At 37.0% G+C, this 19,288-nt stretch overlaps 3 protein-coding genes across 4 annotated transcripts; all 3 read right to left on the bottom strand.

Annotated features, from left to right (window-relative positions):
- Positions 1–605: 605 nt before the first annotated feature.
- Positions 606–7,037, bottom strand: LOC111433100 (pumilio homolog 12-like). Of its 2 annotated transcripts, none has more exons than XM_023070045.1 (6): positions 6,838–7,037; positions 4,711–6,385; positions 4,430–4,589; positions 3,067–3,230; positions 1,856–2,117; positions 606–1,267 (listed from the first exon to the last, which is right to left on the bottom strand). In XM_023070045.1, exons 2-6 carry the CDS (start codon positions 6,237–6,239, stop codon positions 1,160–1,162), a joined length of 2,223 nt encoding a protein of 740 aa, XP_022925813.1. In that variant the 5' UTR covers positions 6,240–6,385; positions 6,838–7,037; the 3' UTR covers positions 606–1,159. The 2 variants fall into 2 exon arrangements, with proteins under 2 accessions (XP_022925813.1, XP_022925804.1); XM_023070036.1 differs by having other exon boundaries at positions 4,711–6,311; positions 6,838–7,036.
- Positions 7,038–8,307: 1,270 nt separating this feature from the next.
- On the bottom strand, positions 8,308–12,794 carry LOC111437164 (pumilio homolog 12-like). Its single transcript, XM_023075025.1, has 6 exons — positions 12,426–12,794; positions 10,407–11,924; positions 10,169–10,331; positions 9,924–10,087; positions 8,957–9,236; positions 8,308–8,875 (listed from the first exon to the last, which is right to left on the bottom strand). Exons 2-6 carry the CDS (start codon positions 11,885–11,887, stop codon positions 8,765–8,767), a joined length of 2,199 nt encoding a protein of 732 aa, XP_022930793.1. The 5' UTR covers positions 11,888–11,924; positions 12,426–12,794; the 3' UTR covers positions 8,308–8,764.
- A 977-nt stretch (positions 12,795–13,771) lies between these two features.
- On the bottom strand, positions 13,772–17,945 carry LOC111437173 (ruBisCO large subunit-binding protein subunit beta, chloroplastic). The gene is made up of 14 exons (XM_023075036.1): positions 17,717–17,945; positions 17,048–17,302; positions 16,802–16,927; positions 16,574–16,711; positions 16,402–16,497; positions 16,080–16,322; positions 15,759–15,993; positions 15,482–15,651; positions 15,328–15,405; positions 15,175–15,246; positions 14,977–15,081; positions 14,683–14,775; positions 14,502–14,594; positions 13,772–14,367 (listed from the first exon to the last, which is right to left on the bottom strand). The coding sequence occupies exons 2-14, from the start codon at positions 17,285–17,287 to the stop codon at positions 14,230–14,232; spliced, it is 1,827 nt and encodes a 608-aa protein (XP_022930804.1). The 5' UTR covers positions 17,288–17,302; positions 17,717–17,945; the 3' UTR covers positions 13,772–14,229.
- Positions 17,946–19,288: the final 1,343 nt, after the last annotated feature.

The following is a 19,288-nucleotide window of genomic DNA, read 5'->3' as shown; positions in this document are numbered from 1 at the left end:
TGACCAGTTGAATTAGACTCGTATTGCTTCTACTTGACCAATTGAGCTAAACTCATGTTAGCCTTAGAAAACAACTCTACTTAACTAGTTGAACTAAACTCATGTTAGCCTAAAAAACAACCCGTTGAGTTAAACTCATGTTGGCCCAGAAAACAACCCGTTCTCCTTAACTAGTTGAACTAAATTCGCATGGCCTAGAAAACAACCTATTTTACCCGACCAATTGAACTAAATTTGTATTGGCTTAGAAAACAACCTGTTTTACCTGACCAATTGAACTAAACTCGTATTGGCCTAGAAAACAACCCATTTTACTTGACCAATTGAACTAAACTTGTATTGGCTTAGAAAACAACCCGTTTTACCTGACCAATTGAACTAAACTCGTATCGGCCTAGAAAACAACCCGTTTTACCTGACCAATTAAGTAAACTCGTGTTGGCCTAGAAAACAACCTGTTCTACTTAACCAGTTGAACTAAACTCATATTGGCCTAGAAAACAAACCGTTCCTGGATAGAACAGGAAAAGGAAGGGGGTAAGGAAGGGGTAGAGAGTGCGTAAAGAAGCATCATAAACATTGCAAATTCAGACAAGAAAAAGGCAGAACAATAAACCGAGTTCAAATTGCTATAATTCACAGGAGTGGTAATTACACAGCCCAACCAAAAAAGATAGCAACAGCAACAACAGCAGCAGCAGCAGGCATTGTACAAAGCTACCTCAGTTTCTCAGCCAAAAAAAGCCTCTTCTTTTATCACAATTTACCCACCCTTCTTCATCTTCTACAAGCATTGAGCTTCAGAAACAGAATCCCAACAAATGTACAACACTCCATGACCCCTTCTCTATACCCTCACCACCTCTTTATTTACTATGTCCAATAAACGGAATAAATAAATAAATAAATAAACAAACGACAAAAACAACATGGCCAGCTAGACCTCAGCCATCGTTTAAGCATCCTAAACCTTTACCCGAAACGAAAATTAGGAGAGAAGAGTTCGATACGTCTTCACCTTTGACAAGTTTTTCTTTCCAGATAGACCTCTGCCTAAACTCTTTACAAAAAAGTACTGAAGGAAAACAAATATTAGTCGTGCTTTCTTACCAAGTTGAAACAAAGACTAGACGAAGCGCTCTCGTTTGTTTGTAACCAGTTAGTTTGATTTTCCAAGTACCACAAGGACTTTCTTTCCGTATGGACTTGTCCTAAGTACAGGCGCATGCAGCTTAATGGCTTCCACGAGTTTAGTATGAAGAGCACCCTGCAGCCGAAAAACATTGATCTAATTGCATTAGAAATCAGTTCGACAATCACCTATAAATGTAAACACTAACGCTACCATAAACCTTCATTTGAAATAGAAAAGTCGACATTTTGCATTCAAATTTCCATAGACCAAAGTGTTATGACCTTCGAGTAGAAAAGGAGGCGTCCAAAACTAACTGCAAAAAAGGACTCTATGCTAAAAGAACAAGACTGAGATCATAATTACGTCATGATTACAACGGTCATGTGGCGTACATTTTTGGTCGGAAAGAAACTCAGTTATAGTTGGAGGGCTTTTCTGTAACCTGATCAGCAAAATTCTCAAGATTGTAGTTGGTATGACATAGCAACATGGGATGTGTAGTGTTTTTCATGATGTCTGACTTTTGTTCTAACTTTTCAAGATATAAATTTGAAAAAGTTAAAGGCACCATTCGACAACAGAAGGTGTCGAAGATGCCAAAGGTGTTAAAGCAGTACTACGTTCCTTACACAAAAAAGTTAACAACCTAGACTTTCACACATTCCTCATACATATAAACACAGATACCAAAAAGAGAAGGGAAATATTGGCCCTGCTAACCTTTGTACTACCCAATGCAGTTTGAATTGCATAATTGCCATATGGGTCCTGCATGATTTTATCAAATCGCAGATCATTGATCAATTCAAGCACAATTTTAGAGATATCTCCGCATTCCCTTGCAGATTCAAGGCATTTTTCAACAACATTACTACTATACTTCTGCATGGCCAAGTCACCAAAACTACCCTCTAACTGTTTGACTATAGCTTCCGTATACCATCGACGCTTCAACCTTAGGATGAATTGCACAACATAGTTCCTGCATATAAATAATTTAGTGAAATATAACTTGTCAGTTCTAATCCATAGACCCAAGTCAACTCCAATATTCATATTGGAATTGGAGTTGAATATATACATCTCCAGAATGCAGCCATTGTCAGAAAAATTACGAATTTTGTATACGTTTTGGGGTTCACAATGTCACAATCACCCTTCTTCGAGACTTATAAAGCGATTGTGCAGAACTTACTCAAGCCCTTGAATAAGTTAACCAACTGAAACGGCTTTAAAAAACAGGGTTAGAAAATGTTTTTAGAGAACGTTTTGGAAAGCATTCTGAGATAGCCAATTTTATGCACTAACAAGCAATAAGGAACCAGAAAAGCATTGATAACATAGAGCCTAGATAGGAAATTTTGATAATTTGTTGTATCTCCTATCGTATATTATGAGGCAAATTGTCTATGGTAAACTTGCATATTAAAAGTCATACGCTTACAAAAGTAAAAGGAAATAAAATGAACATACAAAAGAAGACATATAATGAAAAATGAATAAAAAGGTTGGTATGGCCATGCAGCCATGAGCAAGGCATAAGAAGGACCATGACCCACCGGATTGGTAACAAGTTGAAATTATCCAAGCATCTACAAAGCAGTTTATCTCACATGAATTATTCAGTTATCCGAAAGCAAAAAAAGAAAACAAAATGCTCTCGAAGTAGTCAAATACAAATGAGAAAAGACATTAGAAAAGAGACCGATTAAATTCAGAAATTTGGAAATTCTAAAAGGGTCCAACATGATCCTGTGGCTACGTAAAGAAAATAAGTTTTAAAATTCAGAATCGTTTTGGATCAAATGAAGAAAAGGGTTTTGGAATAAAAATTAAGGAAACAAAGATATATCCAACGCATTGTGAGCAAGCATATTAAAGAAAAGGTTAGAGAAAAAAGAAAAGAAAAAAAGAAAGAAAGAGTTAATTACCCATATTGATCTTGGGAAATAACCAACGCATTGTGAGCAATCTCACTGATTAAATTATCTCGGAGTACGCTATTGGAACAAGTGAGGTATTTTTGAAGCACACAACAACCATGACGATCAGTCGCAAGATCAACACAACTATTTCTTACAGCATCAAACAGTACCTGCAGTGAACGTGATAACCCCAGAATTAATTATTTGTTTCACAGAATTCATGTTACAAAATGAATCTTCCTCAATGTCAAAGACCAGTTGAGGAGGAGGAGGAGGGGGGTTACACACGCCTGATTAAAAGATCAAAGAATCACAACCATGCAAATCATATCTACTTCCACCAAATTTGGACCAAAAAAAAAAAAAAAGTTCAGCCATCAATATCAACATGGCTAAAAATGGTATTATATTCAGTAACAACAGTCAAACTGAAAAGACAGCAGGCTCAAGTCTAAAAAGATTGTTAGTGATTGATATAACTCCTTACTTTACCAATTAATCCATATAACTTCCAAACGAACAATATAAGGATCTACGGAAAACATTGACAAAGAAATTATAGAGAGAGAATAAACTGCTTGTCGTGTTGTCACGTCTCACTTTTTAAGGAAGGAGGGAGGGAGCACAAGTACTTGAGAGAGTAATTTTCTAGCAGATTTAGAAACACAGATGCAAAAACAAGTCTAAAGTAGTCATTCAAGCATCATTGAAAACTCCAGTGTTTAACTTATCAAAACCTCTTAACCTCGCTTTCTTCAATGTTCCACTCACCTGAGTCTATAAAACCATATACATGACAATTTTCTCAGCACATTTAAAGATGTGGATATATTAATTGTTACTGGGAAAAGACTAAGAAAATTTTGGGAGAAACAAAAATTTGATAGGAAGTAAAAAGCTGGGACATGTGCACTCAGATTTTCAATTAAATCCTTTCCTCATATTCATATACAGACTTCTTCGAAATTTCTTGCTTCTTGTCATTCTACCCTTCGAACTATTTCCTCAAAAAAAAAAAAAAAAACTACTTGCTGCAGTTACTGACAAAATATCTTAATCCTAAGGGTGCCACCTTGGCTACCAGAAATTATCCATGGCCTCCATACATTCTCCTCTCATAGGTAAACTATGTAAAAGGCCTATCAAATACTTTTGGAGACTTGCTATCACTTGAATGGGGCATAACCAAAGGAACAATTTGAATGAAAAATAGCAAAACTCCCCAGAAAAATGGACTAAAAGGGAAAGAGATCAAATAAAAAAAGGTAAGCACCTTTTTGTAGTTCTAAACTACAGATGAAAAGGCAAGCACATTCTCACTTGAAACGAACAAATTCAAAGAAACAGAGGTAGAAAATATAATCCTGACCTCACTGCTAGGCATTAAATAATCAAGGCAATGTTGTGCCACATGGTTTCCGTTTACGTTTTTCATCAGAGTCACCATACCAGACTTCAAAGACGAGACAATCATGAAAACTTGCTCTTGGGTTTTAAGAGTCTCAATAACCTTCTGAACAGCACGAGTCCTGTGATTGAGAAAAATGAATTTGGAAGAAAAATTAAAAACATTAAAAAAAAATGCAATGAAGTCCATAAATTCTTGTGTTCGGCCATTGAGGCATAGAAAATGAAAGGAAAAGAGCATACCCATGCATGTCACATGAGACTAGAATAATTTCACCATGGTTCTGTGTAATTCTACGTAGAAATTTCATCCGCTGATCTTCATTGCAAACTTCAAGCAGCTTCTGTACTAGATAGTTTCCAAAAGGATCTACCATAAGGTCAACAACATGATCAATGATTTCATTGAAAATCTTCTCAATATCTTCATCAGTACCCTCCATAAATTTCCGTTGCAAGAAACGGCAACCATGTTGGTCTTTTGCCATTAGAAATATTTTACCTCTGACTTCATCAACAGAGTTAAATCTTTCAGGCACTAACTTGAGATTTGCAGATTCCAAGTACAAAGCAGATGAGCTTAGTTCATTACGAAAAATGCGTTCAGTAGCTGGAGCAAAATTGTTGTGCCGAACATAGCTATTTGAGCAGACAATTCTACTTCGGTCAACATGATTGGCTGATTTATCAGCACCAATAGACATAAACCTCATAGCATCAACTGCGTTCAGTCGAGTATTCCTAGCAAGTATCTTTTTAGGAAAGGAAACTTTCTCCATACCTTGAACTGTGTCCATATAGCGCGTTGAAAATGCCGGATTTAACTGCTTTGAAACACTATGAAATGCACATGCCTCCCAAGATGGTTCACGATTCAACTGTTCGAGATGGCGAGCAATTGGAACCTCATAATATTTCTGCTTACCACTCTGACATGAAATCCTACTTGAATGATTCTCATGTGATTGATTTGGAAGCCAACGTTGCTGAATATAAAGATGCTGCGGGTATGGATACTGCTCATGCATCCTGTACAACTGCTCCTCTTCGGTATAATTCCAACCCATTTGCTGATGATTTATCTGTTGCGGATGTATGTACTGAACATGAGACTGACCATTATGGATTATTTGCTGCCTTTGAGATGTGATAGGAAACTGCAAATTCTGAGCAGACACATTTGCCACCTCGTAAGTCAATGGCATAGCAGGGGAGGAAGTCTCCAATGGCTGAAGCTGACCAGCCTGCCACTTTTTGTACTGATCAGGTATATGTCTAGAAGGAGAGTTTTGGTGGCCAAGTCTTATCACATGAGGATCATGAACACCATTAATCAAGTGATTTGAAGAATCCAAAGCACCAAACGCCGATGTATCCATATTGACTAATTGTTTGATCAAGTTATCTGAGTAATGATCCTCCAACCTAATGGCATGACCCTGCAATGACTTCCAAGTACGCCCCTTCGCCTCATCACCAAAGTTCAACTTTTCAAATGCAAGTGCCAAGGACTGGTCTCCTGGCATAGTATCTTTCCTAGTTAGCATTTGATCCATGGAGGATTGCTGGAGTGTACTCATAGAGATATTTCCATCCATCAAATTCCCATTGCCATGGAAGTTTCTAATGGAAGTCTCTTCATAGGGACCCACAGGTATCGAAAACAACCCCTTTTCTTCAGCATGTGCATTACCAGATGCAACATTTGGAATCTCATCACCAATAAGCCTTGCAAGGTCCTCAATCTCCAGTTCAGAACCCATATCTTCCATTGTTACAACGAACAAGAACACTCCCTCTTGAAGAATAAATGATACAACGACACAAATATTTCAGCCTTCAGCCTGCCAAGCAGCAAAACACACTCATACAGTTTATAGTATCAATGATCCGTTCATAATTCCATCAAATTTCCAGCCTACATTGCAAAAAGAAACAACCAAATCACTGAAATCCCACATCCCAGACAAAGAACAACGAAATCTCAAACAAGAATCATCAATCACAATCCAATAAAAGATCACCTAGCCCAGAAATTTTACGCGATCACCCACTAATCGACTGTACCCTTCAAGACAACAGTAAGAACAGAACATTGAGATAGAATCAAGAACAAATTGCTTAAGTATCAGCCAACTCCAACAGAACATTAACAAGAAAAGAAGAACAAAACAATCAATGCAAGAAAGGGGAAAAACACATGCACACACACAAAAAAACAAATCGACGTATAAAATTCCCGAGAAGCAGAAAAAACCAAAATCCACATCAGAGAAAGCGCCGAAAAGATCACCGATCATACACACGCAACTTGATCACAAAAAATCAGTCCTGAAGAGCTCGAAACGTAAGAGATCAAAGAAAACTAACCGAGTAGCGGATGAGAAACAGCAAAGAGAGGAGAGGAAGAAGGCCAAAAGTAGGGAAAAGTATGAATATAAAGGATGCAATGGAAGAGAAGAAGAAGAAGAAGAGCGGCGGCGTGAAGAAGGAGAGAAGGGATTAAAGGAGGAGAGATTATAGGAAAAACAAAGAGAGATTGGAAAATATCAAACCAGTATCATGCATGGATTTAGATTGTTACGTTTTCCACTCTTTTCATTCTTTTGGATTGTTCATCAAAATCAAAACTAATTTTTTATATTTTCTTTTCTCTCTCTCTCTTCAATATTTTATCCCAATTTTTTTAAAATATTAAGATTTGATTAAGTTAGGATTTGTTTATTGTTTGTTGTATTTTTTATTTTTTTTAATGTTTTTTTTTTTTAATTAAATAACTATTTTTTAAAAAATAACGAATTGGTTGATTGTGGCTATGGCTGCGAGCGCTTACTTGATTGGAATGACTGTTGCTTTTATCTTTTAGCTTAGCTTGACCGAGCGTGTGGTAACGAGCTCTTTGGGTTCTGTGAGCCCTTTGGATTTCCTATCCTAGATTAGATCGTGTAGCAATGAATTAGAGTATGGCTTCAAAGCTATCTAGGCATATTCTTCGGCCTTGTTGTTGTATCTTCTTAAGGGGATAATTTGTAAAACCTTGCTTATAAACCATGTCCCACTAGACTTTCTAGCTTTAACCCCTCAGTTTCTCATATACATTAGTAGATCCTTTAGATTCAACTATGCTGACAACGGATCGTTGGTGAACATTATGAAACTGCGCTCGTTACAAAGAACTGCAGGACATTATAGCTATCCTTGGGTTGGACGAATTATCCCAAGAGGATAGCTTAACTGTGGCACGAGCACAAAAAATTGAGCGTTTCTTATCACAACCCATAGCAGGAAGTATTTACGAGTTCCCCGGTTGCCTAGAAACAATTAGAGGGTTTAAATTAATCGGAGAATTAGATGGTCTTCTCGAACAAGCCTTCTATTGATGGTTGATTAAAATGAGCCTAAACTTAACCCATTAGACTTTCTTGGATTGTTGATTAAAATGAGTCTGAACGCACTTTTGTCTTGGTTGATCAAAATAATTAACTGTAATATGATCATATATTTGTTTCATAAGATTAGTAATAAGGTTGAGGTGCACGTGTCAACTTCTCCCTACCAAAAGTTATATACTGTGAGTCGTTGTTGTTACTCTCTTGCTTGCATATATAACGTCTCTTTCAAAAATCTCTTTCTACCCTCGTTTTCTAAAATTTTCAACCAAGGCCAAAGGTAGGCGTGGGTAACGTAAGAACGAATTGGCTTAGCTCACTTGTCGTGAAGGTGAGTGTCGCATCATCACAAGTCTACTGTCATCAAGAGTGCCATTGTGACAAGTAATGATATAAATTTAGCCAGATGACTGATTTAAAAGAGCGAAGAGTTTGCAAGTCTGTACAATGCTGCTACTAAAAAGAGCCTAAGCTTATCATTCATTGTCATCTCGATCTCGAATACAACAATGACTCTTGTATGACTCTACAAAAAGGGAAATCCGTTCATCGTCCGGGGATGAACCATGGATAGAGATGGAGACGAACCATGTTAAATGGCTTAAGCTCCTTAACAAACAAACAAAAGAACAAAATAATAAGACCTAGTTGCACACTTGCAGCCATGGTTAATGGCCTAAGCTCCTTAACAAACAAAAGAACAAGAGAACAAGAGAACAAAATAACAAGTGACTTGAGGAGAAACACTAGTTGAACACTTGCAGCTAAGCTCCTGACAAACAAAAGAACAATAGAACAAAACAGCAGCAACACTTGAGAGCAGAAAGACAAGCCATGTCCTGTCCTTTTTTGACCAACAACAACAACAAAAAATGCAGGTTACAGCCAATCTTAGTCGATTGCGTCGGTCAGTTCACTTTTCCGAGCATTCCGAGCACTTTCTTCCCGTACATGTTCGTCCTAAGCAACGGGACGTGCGGTCTGATTGCAGCCACAAGATTAGCATGAAGAGAAGAACCCTGTTTAACAAACACAAACATTCATGTAATTCAGCAAATCATTCATCACCGTTTATCAAACAGTTCAAGTTTGATACTCACTTTGCAAATCCCAGAATGAGCCAACACTGCTTGAACTGCGTAGTTTCCATATGGGTTAAGCATAATTTGACTGAATCGTTCGTCGTTTATCAACTCATCGATAATTTTCGTCAGGTATTCCTCTCCAATAGAAGCACATTTTTCGACAACATTACTGCTATATTTCTGAATCGACAAGTCCGCAAAATGGCCCTCTAAACGTTTCAAGATACCAGATATCACCCAAGGAATTGCAGTAGGATTACGCGCAAGGTCGAACGCAAATTGCACAACATAGTTCCTACATCGTTCCAATGCAAAATCAAGCACTCGGTTTTGAAACATTACTATCACAAAATCAAGCGCTAGTTCCAAAGATCAGTCATTGTATATTAAAAGTTCAGAGACTAAATTATGCATAGTCAACGAGTTGAAAAACTAGTTAAAGAACCGAATCACAATGCTGCAAAACTACAGAGAACGGAGTCCATGAACATTATAAAGATCAAAAGTAGACGCCATATTGCACAACATAGTTCCTGCATCGTTCCAATGCAAAATCAAGCGCTCGGTTTCGAAACACTATCACAAAATAAAGCACTAGTTCCAAAGATCGTTACATATTAAAAGTTTAGAGACTAAATCATGCATAGTCAACGAGTTGAAAAACTAGTTAAAGAACCGAATCACAACGCTGCAAAACTACAGAGAACGGAGTCCATGAACATTATAAAGATCAAAAGTAGACTCATATTGCAAAACATTGTTCCTGCATCGTTCCAATGCAAAACCAAACGCTCAGTTTCAAAACATTACTATCACAAAATCAAGTGCTAGTTCTAAAGATCAATCGTTGCATATTAAAGTTTAGAGACTAAATCATGCATAGTCAACGAGTTGAAAAACTAGTTAAGGAACCGAATCACAATGCTGCAAAACAACAGAGAACGGAGTCCACGAACAATATAAAGATCAAAAGTAGAATTACCCGTATTGGTCTTGGGAAAGAAATAAAGCATTACATACAACCGCGGTTAGCAATCGATCTCGTTGTCTATGATCAGAACAAGAAAGGCATTTTTGAAGCACACAACAACCATGTCGATCAGTGGCAACCTCGGCACAACATTTCATTGCAGCATCGAAAAGGAACTGCAAAAGAAATTCATTGCCAGCATTTCATTTCGTCACAAAAATGTTTGCGAAAACGAATCCCCAAAGGAGACCCCTTACCTCAATATATTCAGACACCAAAAACTGCAAGCAATGCTGTGCTACATGGTTACCATTAATGTTTTTCATGAGAATCACTATTCCAGGCTTCAATAAGGAGACAATCATGGAAAACTGCTCCGGGGTTTTGAGGGTCTCAATAAGCTTCTGAACAGCACGAGTCCTGTAGTTTCGAAACAGATTTTAGACATGAAATCGGCTGAACGGAGGTAAAGAGACAAACAGTGATAGAGCATACCCGTGCATATTACACGAAATTCGAATGAGTTCACCGGGTCGGTTAACCTGGTAAAGAATTTGAAGCCGTTGATCTTCATCACAAACTCCAAGGAGCTTCTGTATTAAATAGTTTCCAAAAGGATCTATCATGAGCTCAGAAACATGTTGAATGATTTCATTGAAAATCATGTCCATATCTTCCTTAGTACCCTCACTGAACATCCGTTGCAAGAAGCGACAACCGTGTTGGTCTTTAGCCATGAGATATATTTTACCCGTGGCTTCATCGAGAGAGTTACATTGTAGAGGCGGTATCTCGGTCTTATGTTTTGCATAACTAGACAACATAGCAGATACCCTTAAGTTCTCATGACAGACGCAATCCGTAGCAGTTGAAGGAAAACCGAACTGCCTAAAATAACAACTTTGACAAAGATATCTGTTTTGGCGCATAAAATATTTTTGTTTCTCGGCATCGACAGATGGAACTTTCATACAATCAACTACATTCAGTCCATGGGTCATAATGGGGATCTTTCTAGGAGAACATTGCTTGAAACTTTTATCCTGGCCGTCTAATGTATCTACATACGGTATCGAAAAAACATGATTTGATATACCTGAACCCGCGTAATTTGCAGCCCCATTGGAGAATCCATCATGTTTAGACTGCTCAAGATTGTGGGAAACTGGATACTCAAAACAACATTTCTTCTTAGGACTTCTCAAAAACCGCAACTTCCCGAATGTAGCATTACCAAACGACTCGAATTGATTTGAATACTCCAGTTGCTGATTATGAAGATCATGAAGGTACTGGTGCTGCCCTTGCATCATGCAGGAGTTGACAAGCTCTTCTTTTGTACAATTCGAACCCATTTGGCCATGATTCATTTGTTGTGGATGCATAAAATGCATAGGGGATAGGCCACTCGGCAACATTTTCTCGAGATGAGACGATATAGGAAATGGCATCGCAGGCATTTCATGAGTCGATGGCATAACAGGGGAAGGAGTTTCAAATGGCTGAAGGCCATCAGAAACAGGCCTTGGTGGGATTGATATCTGAGGGCTATGAACTTTCATATGAATATCATAATAGCCATTGTTCAAATGATGTGAAGACCTCAAAGAAGGATCAGCTACCATTGGTGCTTCAGAAATGAATGATTGCTTATTCATATAGTTTTCAAATTGATCATTCTTCAACCAAGTTTTCCCCGACCTCTCCGCACCCAAACTTAATTTCTCGACTGCAGATGTCAATGACCGGTGGTCCCTGATCGCCCGGTTACTTTCCCCCGTCCGAAATTGACCTGTTGATTGCTGAAGCTCATTCATCATGACCTTTCCGTTCTCCAAAGACGAGCCCTTACAGGAATCTGCAACCATCGAAGTCATTCTCGGATGAACTGATTCCTCAGTACGTCCATTCTCACGAGCAACTATCGGATTCTCACCATAAAGCCTCTCAAGATCAGTTGTCAGTTTACTATCCATTTTTCTATTTTATACACGAGAGAGCTCTTTAAATGACCTATAATTCCAGAACAGTGGCAATGCTTAAGAACAAAAACACCAATAAATATCTCACTTCACACACAAAAGAAACAACAAAATGATACAAAGATCGTAAGAACAATGTCTTTTCACTATATTTAATCACATCAGATTCAAACTCAAATGACATCCTTCCATTGTACAAAAACAAACCAACAAGAACTATCGAAGAATCATCAACAAGTCCTTCACAAAAATTCAAAAAAAGAACAGAAAATCAACCCCGGATCATCGATCGACACCTAAAGAACCTCATTAAAACTCAACTCAACCACATTATTAGATATCCAGCTCGAGAATACATGATCAAACGAGGGCAAAATCCAAGAAAATCCCCAAAGAAACCGCAATCATCACAAAAAGTAGAATCCCCAAAGAAACAATCAATCAAGGGATAAACAAAAAAAAGATGGATCATAAAGCTATAAGAACATTACATGATGATGATTATGAAACAAAATCAAGAATCGAGACTAACCCAGTTGAGATTATGGAAAGAGAAGCGAGACCCAGATGAGAAAAGGAAGAATGAGAGTGAAAAAAAGGAGATTAGAGAAGCAAATAAACAGTGTGTATGAGTGGGAAGAGTGGTGGGAATGAATTTGGGAATGTTTGTGTTATGCTACAACAAAGAAATAAGAAGAAGGGCGAAGAGGAGTGGGAAATGGGTGTAGGTAAGGTGAGAAGGAGAGGCGGCGTGAAGAGGAAGAAGAACTAGAAATAGGGAGAGAGAGGGGGAGAGAGGTTGAAGACGGGAGAGAGATTACAGGAAGGGTGGAGAGAATTGGGAAAATATCAAAACCGAATAAAAATCGAAATCGGAACTACTTTCAAATTTTAAAAACGAAATCAAAAGGGAAAATGAATTGAATCAAAAGGGATTAGCCATTTACAAACATGCATGGATTTGGAGTGTTACGTTTTTCATTCACTCTCTCTCTCTCTCTCTCCCTCTATGCTTACTTTTTCCTCTTTTTATTTTTTTATTTTTTTATTTATTTTTTATTTGACTTTCTACTCACCAACTTCCAAATGCTTCTTGGAATCTTCAAATATATTATTTTAAATTTTTAAATATTTTTTATATCTTAATTTAAAAAAAAAAAAATTGTAGAAATATTAGAAACATAATTAAAATTAAATAAAAATTGTGATGAAAACAAAATAAAAGGAGAAAAGGAAGGGAACGGTTGAAGAATATTAGGAATATAAAAAAGAAAATAGGAAAAATGTTTTTTTTTTAATTAAATTAAAAAAAGGACGCACTTTTCGCAGTTATCGAAACTGATGTTTATTTTGGTTACCTGTGTACCTTTTCTTCTGTATCCTTACTTTTCTAGCCGTTCCATTCCCTCCATTTTATTTATTTATTTATTTATTATTATTATTATTTTTTATTTTTTATTTATTATTATTATTTTTTATTATTTATATAGTTTTGAATATTTCAAAAACATTTGTTTTGCTTCAAAAATTTTATTTGGAACTGACCTTTTTGAATTTTGAATTTATTTATTTATTTATTATGTTTCTAGGTTTTATTTTCGTTTTTATTAATTAATTAATTATCACTATTAACATTAATTTAAACAAAAGGTCAACATCAATGACCAAAAAATAATAAAAATATTAAATTCTTAATAATAAAAATGGTCAAAGATAAAAATAATAAATTCTTAAACCTATGATTAAATAGGAATGAAACCCAAAATTCGATCTTCTTGATTTATCTATTTTCGAAGGACGAGCTAGTTATTATGTATTCCAATCCTCTTGTTTTATGTACTGAGATAGGCCAAGCGAGTTGAGAGGAAGAGAATATAAACAAAAGGAACAATGGGTATATTAAATTTTTCAACGAGAAACAAGAAAATCGAGAGAATAGTAGAGATAATCTTACATTTGAGCGGGTCGATCCTCTTGTTTTATCCACTGGTGTTGAAACAAGAAAATCGAGTGGACAGAGAAAAAAAGCGCATATGATCACATCACTTTCCACTTGTTACTATGAAGCGGACGATAAACAGAATACAATCCCGCCCTCCATCAGCTACAATGTGTGGAGAAAAAGATAGGATTGCAATGAACGATACAATTACTAGCGATTTCGACTTCATACAAGGTTGAAGATGCAAGGTATCGAACACGCTAATGAAAATCCATTGAAGAAGAAATATGTTCCTATGAATCTACAAAAATAAAGAAGAAAAAATGGCATTTGTTTGGCCATTCACTACCTCTCATCATTATTACTCTCTTCCTCTCAACTACTACTAATTTCATCAATACCCATAGCCTGAATTGTCCATGGGATTCCCAGCAGCAACTGGTTCAGGCTCCTTGATCTCCACCACCACACAATCCGACATTAAGAATGTCTTTGCCACTGAAGCTGCATGCTCTAAGCAGCATCTAACCACCTGATATCACACACCCGACTTCAGATATCGCACTAATATGTACGACTCGACACTCAATACTCGAGTTTTGTGTCATATCGAATAACTGATATCACAACGCAACGAAGAATGAGCTCTTGGGGTAAGTTAGTTACCTTAGTTGGATCTATAATTCCAGCGGCCATCAAGTCTTCATACTGCCCAGTTGCAGCATTGTATCCATATCTGTAATTGTCACTGGATAACACCTGATACAGAAACAGACGTCTTACACTTTAATGCAACCACAATGAGGAACGAACATTGAATGAGTGATCGTATTGCAATCGTATATACCTTCTCGCTAACAACACTACCGTTCACACCAGCGTTCTTCGCGATCAGCTTGAGCGGATAGCTTAGTGCTCTCTTAACAATGTCTGCACCAACCTGCCATTAAACCAATGGAACTTTAGAACCAAAAGCAACTGTAGAGCACATAGGGTAACAGTAAGTCTGCACCAACTCCAGGTTTTAAAACGCGTCCACTACTAAGAAATGCTTCGTTCCCCTCTCCAACCGAGGTGGGATCTCACATGAAGTCTCTAAACTAAGCGAATTTCCAAGACAGCCTAGCTTAGCTTAGCTTACCTTCTCTTCCTCGTTTTCGAAGGACTCCTTGATAGCGTCCACCTTTGATGCAAGTCTAAGGAGGGTGCAACCACCCCCAACAACAATACCTTCCTCAACAGCTGCCTGCAAAGTAAATGATCGTTCACGGTCACGACTGTTTCTACAAAAAAAAAAAAATTAGCAGGGGATCTACGCAGACAGGATATTAAACAGTACCTTCGTGGCATTGAGAGCGTCTTCGACTCTCAGTTTCTTTTCTTTGAGTTCTGTCTCGGTTTGTGCTCCGACCTTCAGGAATTACCCCAAAGTGTCACAAACATGTACGAAAGCACATTTAATCAAACAAGCTGATATGCTGCAGAAATTTACCTGTATGACCGCTACACCACCAGAAAGCTTAGCAATTCTCTCGTTAAGTTTTTCTTTCTCATAGTCTTGTTCTGCAGCCTACATGAACATGGCCAAATCAATACCCAGTTTTTGCTGCCCAAGCAAGAGTTATGATCACTATTACTATCACTACCTCAATCAGAGTTTTGATCTGTGCAACACGCTTAGAAACTGCATCTTGAGTGCTACCATCACCAACAATTGTTGTGGTGTCTTTGGTAAGCACTACCTTGGATGCAGTTCCAAGCACCTCCTTTCCAACTTTGTCCAAGGAAAGCCCTACCTCCTCTCTGATAACCGTGCCTGGATCACCAAAATATACTCATTTCGTTTAAGCAGAATTCGGAAGGAACTGAATGACGGGACACGAAGCAAAGAAATTGGATTATTCAAATGAGTCGAGGGAATACCTCCAGTAAGAATGGCAATGTCGTCAAGGTACTGGCTCTTACGCTCACCAAACCCAGGAGCTTTAAGTGCAGCGATCTTCAAAGAACCTCTCAGTTTATTTACAACTAGAGTAGCCAGTGCTTCTTGTTCAATATCCTCTGCCATTATCAAAACAGGGTAGCCACCTCTAATAGCCTCCTCCAGGATGTTAATAAGATCCCTAGCATTAGTGATCTTCTTGTCAACGAGAAGCAGCTGTACGATTCCGAGTACGAAAGGTTAGACGACTAAAATGTATGGCCAAATTTCCAGAGTATGATAAGATGGATCATTGCATATACCTTGCAGTTCTCATATTCCACAGCCATTTTCTCGCTGTCGGTAACGAAATAGGGAGAGATATAACCCCTGTCGAACTGCATTCCTTCCACGACATAGAGACTGTTATCGGCACTTCTTCCCTCTTCAAGAGTCACCACACCCTTTCGTCCAACCTTGCTCATGGCTTCAGCTATCATGTTACCCACTTCATAGTTGTTTCCAGCACTAACTGCAGCGACATCGGCCAGTTCGCTGTCTTCAACCTACAATAACGTTACATCTTAACAAGCAGTTCATCCAACCCCTAAATAGTAGCAGCACCATTAAACCAAACAATTTTACCTCTTTCGACATTTGTTTCAGCTCAGAGACCAAGGCTTTGGCTGTTTTTTCAATGCCCCTAGTGATAAGAACAGGGTTAGCTCCAGCTGCTACAACCTAAAACATGTTCAGCTCAGTTAGTAAACATTCAGTGAGGACGTATAAACGTCGCGCGCTACTCTCTATCTGATACCTTGACCCCTTCAGCAATAAGACCCTGAGCCAAAACAACTGAAGTGGTAGTTCCATCACCGGCTAAATCGTTGGTCTTCGCAGCAGCTTGTCTGACTAGCTTAGCACCAATGTTCTCAACTGGATCCTCCAATTCAACCTAGTTGACAGAAGCAAATTGGACGAGGTCAAGTTACTATCACTAGCCAAAGAAGATTCGAATTCGAATTCGGATCCAGGAATGAGATACCTCTTTTGCAACAGTTACACCATCATTAACAATTTTTGGGGAGCCATACTTGCTTTCCAGAACCACATTTCTTCCTTTCGGACCAAGAGTAACTCCCACCAAGTCAGCAAGTTTGTTCACGCCAGTCTGAAACAACGAGACGCCTTGTTACAAGAACTATAATAGCTCCATTGCAAGTAAATTGCCTTGTTACAAGAACTATAATAGCTCCATTGCAAGTAAATTTGAAGACAAACAAGAGATCACCTGTAATTTCTTAATAGCCGAGCCATCCTGGTTAAAGTGCAGCTCCTTTGCCATTGCAGAGATCTTTGAAGAACGGGTTCTTCTTAGAACTACGCTTTGTCTTCTTGGGAGAGCAAATAAAGAAATGGAAGTGCGAGAAGTCAACTTATCAGAAGATGCCATAAGCTTTTTATCCATTACACGGCTGCTAGGCGCAGCAAGGGTACCGATTGAAGACATGGATGTGAAGGCGGAAGCCATTTACCCTCTTTGAAACTGAAACAGAAAGTAATTGGCCTCATTCCTTCGTTCAAATTGAAACAAATTCATAGCAACAATTGCAAACAGCCAGCAAAACCCAGAAACGAAATGACATAAGCAAATTCATCAACATAGGAATTAACAATTGACAGACAATTATCAGACAACAATGCAAACACAAAAACGTCGGATAATCAAGAACACGATAGAAATGAATCAGCAAGCATAAAATGAATCGAGCTACAACAAATCCACACAAGATGAGGGGAAAAAAACCCCCAAAATCGAAAACCCATGTAGAAAATCTTGGATTAATCAAAACCCATAAATGAAATGACACAAACAAATTCATCAAGACATGAATTGTAAAGACATGGGCCATTACTGATTGGAAAGCTCAACAAAGCGAAAAAAGAGAGGGAAACATACAAGAAAACGGCGGAGGGTCAGAGGGGTTTTAGGGTTTAGAGGGAGAAGGATTGGTTTGGATAAGAGGGCGAGGGCGGGGCGAGGAGCGAGCGCTGTGAGCGTGGCAAAACTGCGCTAATACACAGTATAAAATGCGGGATTCGATGAACGAAGAGCAGTAGGTTTCTTTATAGCGAATTCCCAAAGGATGGATAGGAAAATGAGAGCAAAACGGAGCCCATGAAGCTTGTAGGCTCCCGAAGCTTCCAGCAATTGTTGGCCGTTGGATTTGGCTTCCCCTCCATGACCAACCCTCTGCGTTTGTCCTGCTTTGGAACACTCTAGAACCTTTGTTCTTTTCCCATTTTCTATTATTTTCTTATTCCTTTTCTCCTTAGGATAATATGATAATTGAGTCGGGTCGACTCGAGTTAGTTCAATCGACGGTTGAAGTTGGTTCCGCTTCTTGTATACTTCGACTCACATAAAAATATATAATTATACGATTATATTATATTTTTTATTGATAATATTTTGAATTAAGTGAGTGGTCAACAATATGATATTGGCTTACTGTTACTCGACAAAAAAAAAAGACTCTCTAACATGCAAAATATGGGTCTTGTGGGAGTGAACCTCGGTTTGCACGAGTAATAGGAGATGGAGCGGAGAGAGTTCAGTTTTTTTATTTTTATTATAATAATAAGTTGACGAACAATGATGTATAATATTAAAATTTTAATTCATAGAAATTGAGTTTGGTATAATATTGTAATTATTGTTTTTCTATATAATTGATTGTTTTTTCGAATATTTTAAAATAAAGCAAATAAAAGGAAAATAATTATTTACAAAAAATTAATCTCGAAAATATGACAAAATGATGACTAAATTATATTTTAAAAAAATGATGACTAAATTATCTAAATTATAAAAAGAAAATTAAAGTAAAATATTTAATATTCTTACTTTAAATTAAATAGTTTTTCCAAAAGAATTAAATAAATATATTCGTTAAAGAAAACGAAAAATACGTCGTAACCCTCGAGCCGTCTTTGTTGACAAAATTTTATAATTAACTTTTTTTATAATTTACCTTTTTAAAAAATTAATTAAATAATTCTACACGTGTTAGTGACACGTGTGAAACACTAAGCTACATCTCAATATCTTCACTTTATTCTCTTTGAAAAAAATGGGATAGATTTTGGAGGGCATGAAAGTAATTTCGTTAAAATATTTATTTTCATACTTCAATTTTAAACTAAGTCTTAATATATAATAATATTTAAACATAATGTTTTAAGTATTTATTATACATATTTTCTATATATTAAAGTTTTATTAAAATATAAATTTTGATTTTGTTCTTATTTTCATTGAGATATAAATTTTGTATTACAAGCTGAAAATGCATTAAAACTATAACATAATTCCATATCTAATTATAAAAAAAAAAAAAAAAAAAAAAAAAAAAAAAAAAAAAAAAAAAAAAAAAAAAAAAAAAAAAAAAAAAAAAAAAAAAAAAAAAAAAAAAAAAAAAAAAAAAAAAAAAAAAAAAAAAAAAAAAAAAAAAAAAAAAAAAAAAAAAAA

The sequence above is a fragment of the Cucurbita moschata genome, unplaced genomic scaffold (assembly GCF_002738365.1).
Source record: "Cucurbita moschata cultivar Rifu unplaced genomic scaffold, Cmos_1.0 Cmo_Scf00003, whole genome shotgun sequence".
Classification (NCBI taxonomy): domain Eukaryota; kingdom Viridiplantae; phylum Streptophyta; class Magnoliopsida; order Cucurbitales; family Cucurbitaceae; genus Cucurbita; species Cucurbita moschata.
This window is presented reverse-complemented; position numbering and strand designations above follow the sequence as displayed.

Coding starts and splice junctions, on each gene's coding strand:
- LOC111433100 (XM_023070045.1), bottom strand. CDS start 6,239: ATGGAAGATATGGGTTCTGAACTGGAGATTGAGGACCTTGCAAGGCTT. Junction 3,231..4,429: donor ATTTAATGCCTAGCAGTGAG/GTCAGGATTATA, acceptor CGTTCACTGCAG/GTACTGTTTGATGCTGTAAG. Junction 2,118..3,066: donor ATTTCCCAAGATCAATATGG/GTAATTAACTCT, acceptor ATTTATATGCAG/GAACTATGTTGTGCAATTCA.
- LOC111437164 (XM_023075025.1), bottom strand. CDS start 11,887: ATGGATAGTAAACTGACAACTGATCTTGAGAGGCTTTATGGTGAGAAT. Junction 10,332..10,406: donor ATTTCGTGTAATATGCACGG/GTATGCTCTATC, acceptor TCGAAACTACAG/GACTCGTGCTGTTCAGAAGC. Junction 10,088..10,168: donor TGGTGTCTGAATATATTGAG/GTAAGGGGTCTC, acceptor TTTCTTTTGCAG/TTCCTTTTCGATGCTGCAAT.
- LOC111437173 (XM_023075036.1), bottom strand. CDS start 17,287: ATGGCTTCCGCCTTCACATCCATGTCTTCAATCGGTACCCTTGCTGCG. Junction 16,712..16,801: donor GTGTAACTGTTGCAAAAGAG/GTATCTCATTCC, acceptor TCTGTCAACTAG/GTTGAATTGGAGGATCCAGT. Junction 15,652..15,758: donor CATTGCCATTCTTACTGGAG/GTATTCCCTCGA, acceptor TTGGTGATCCAG/GCACGGTTATCAGAGAGGAG.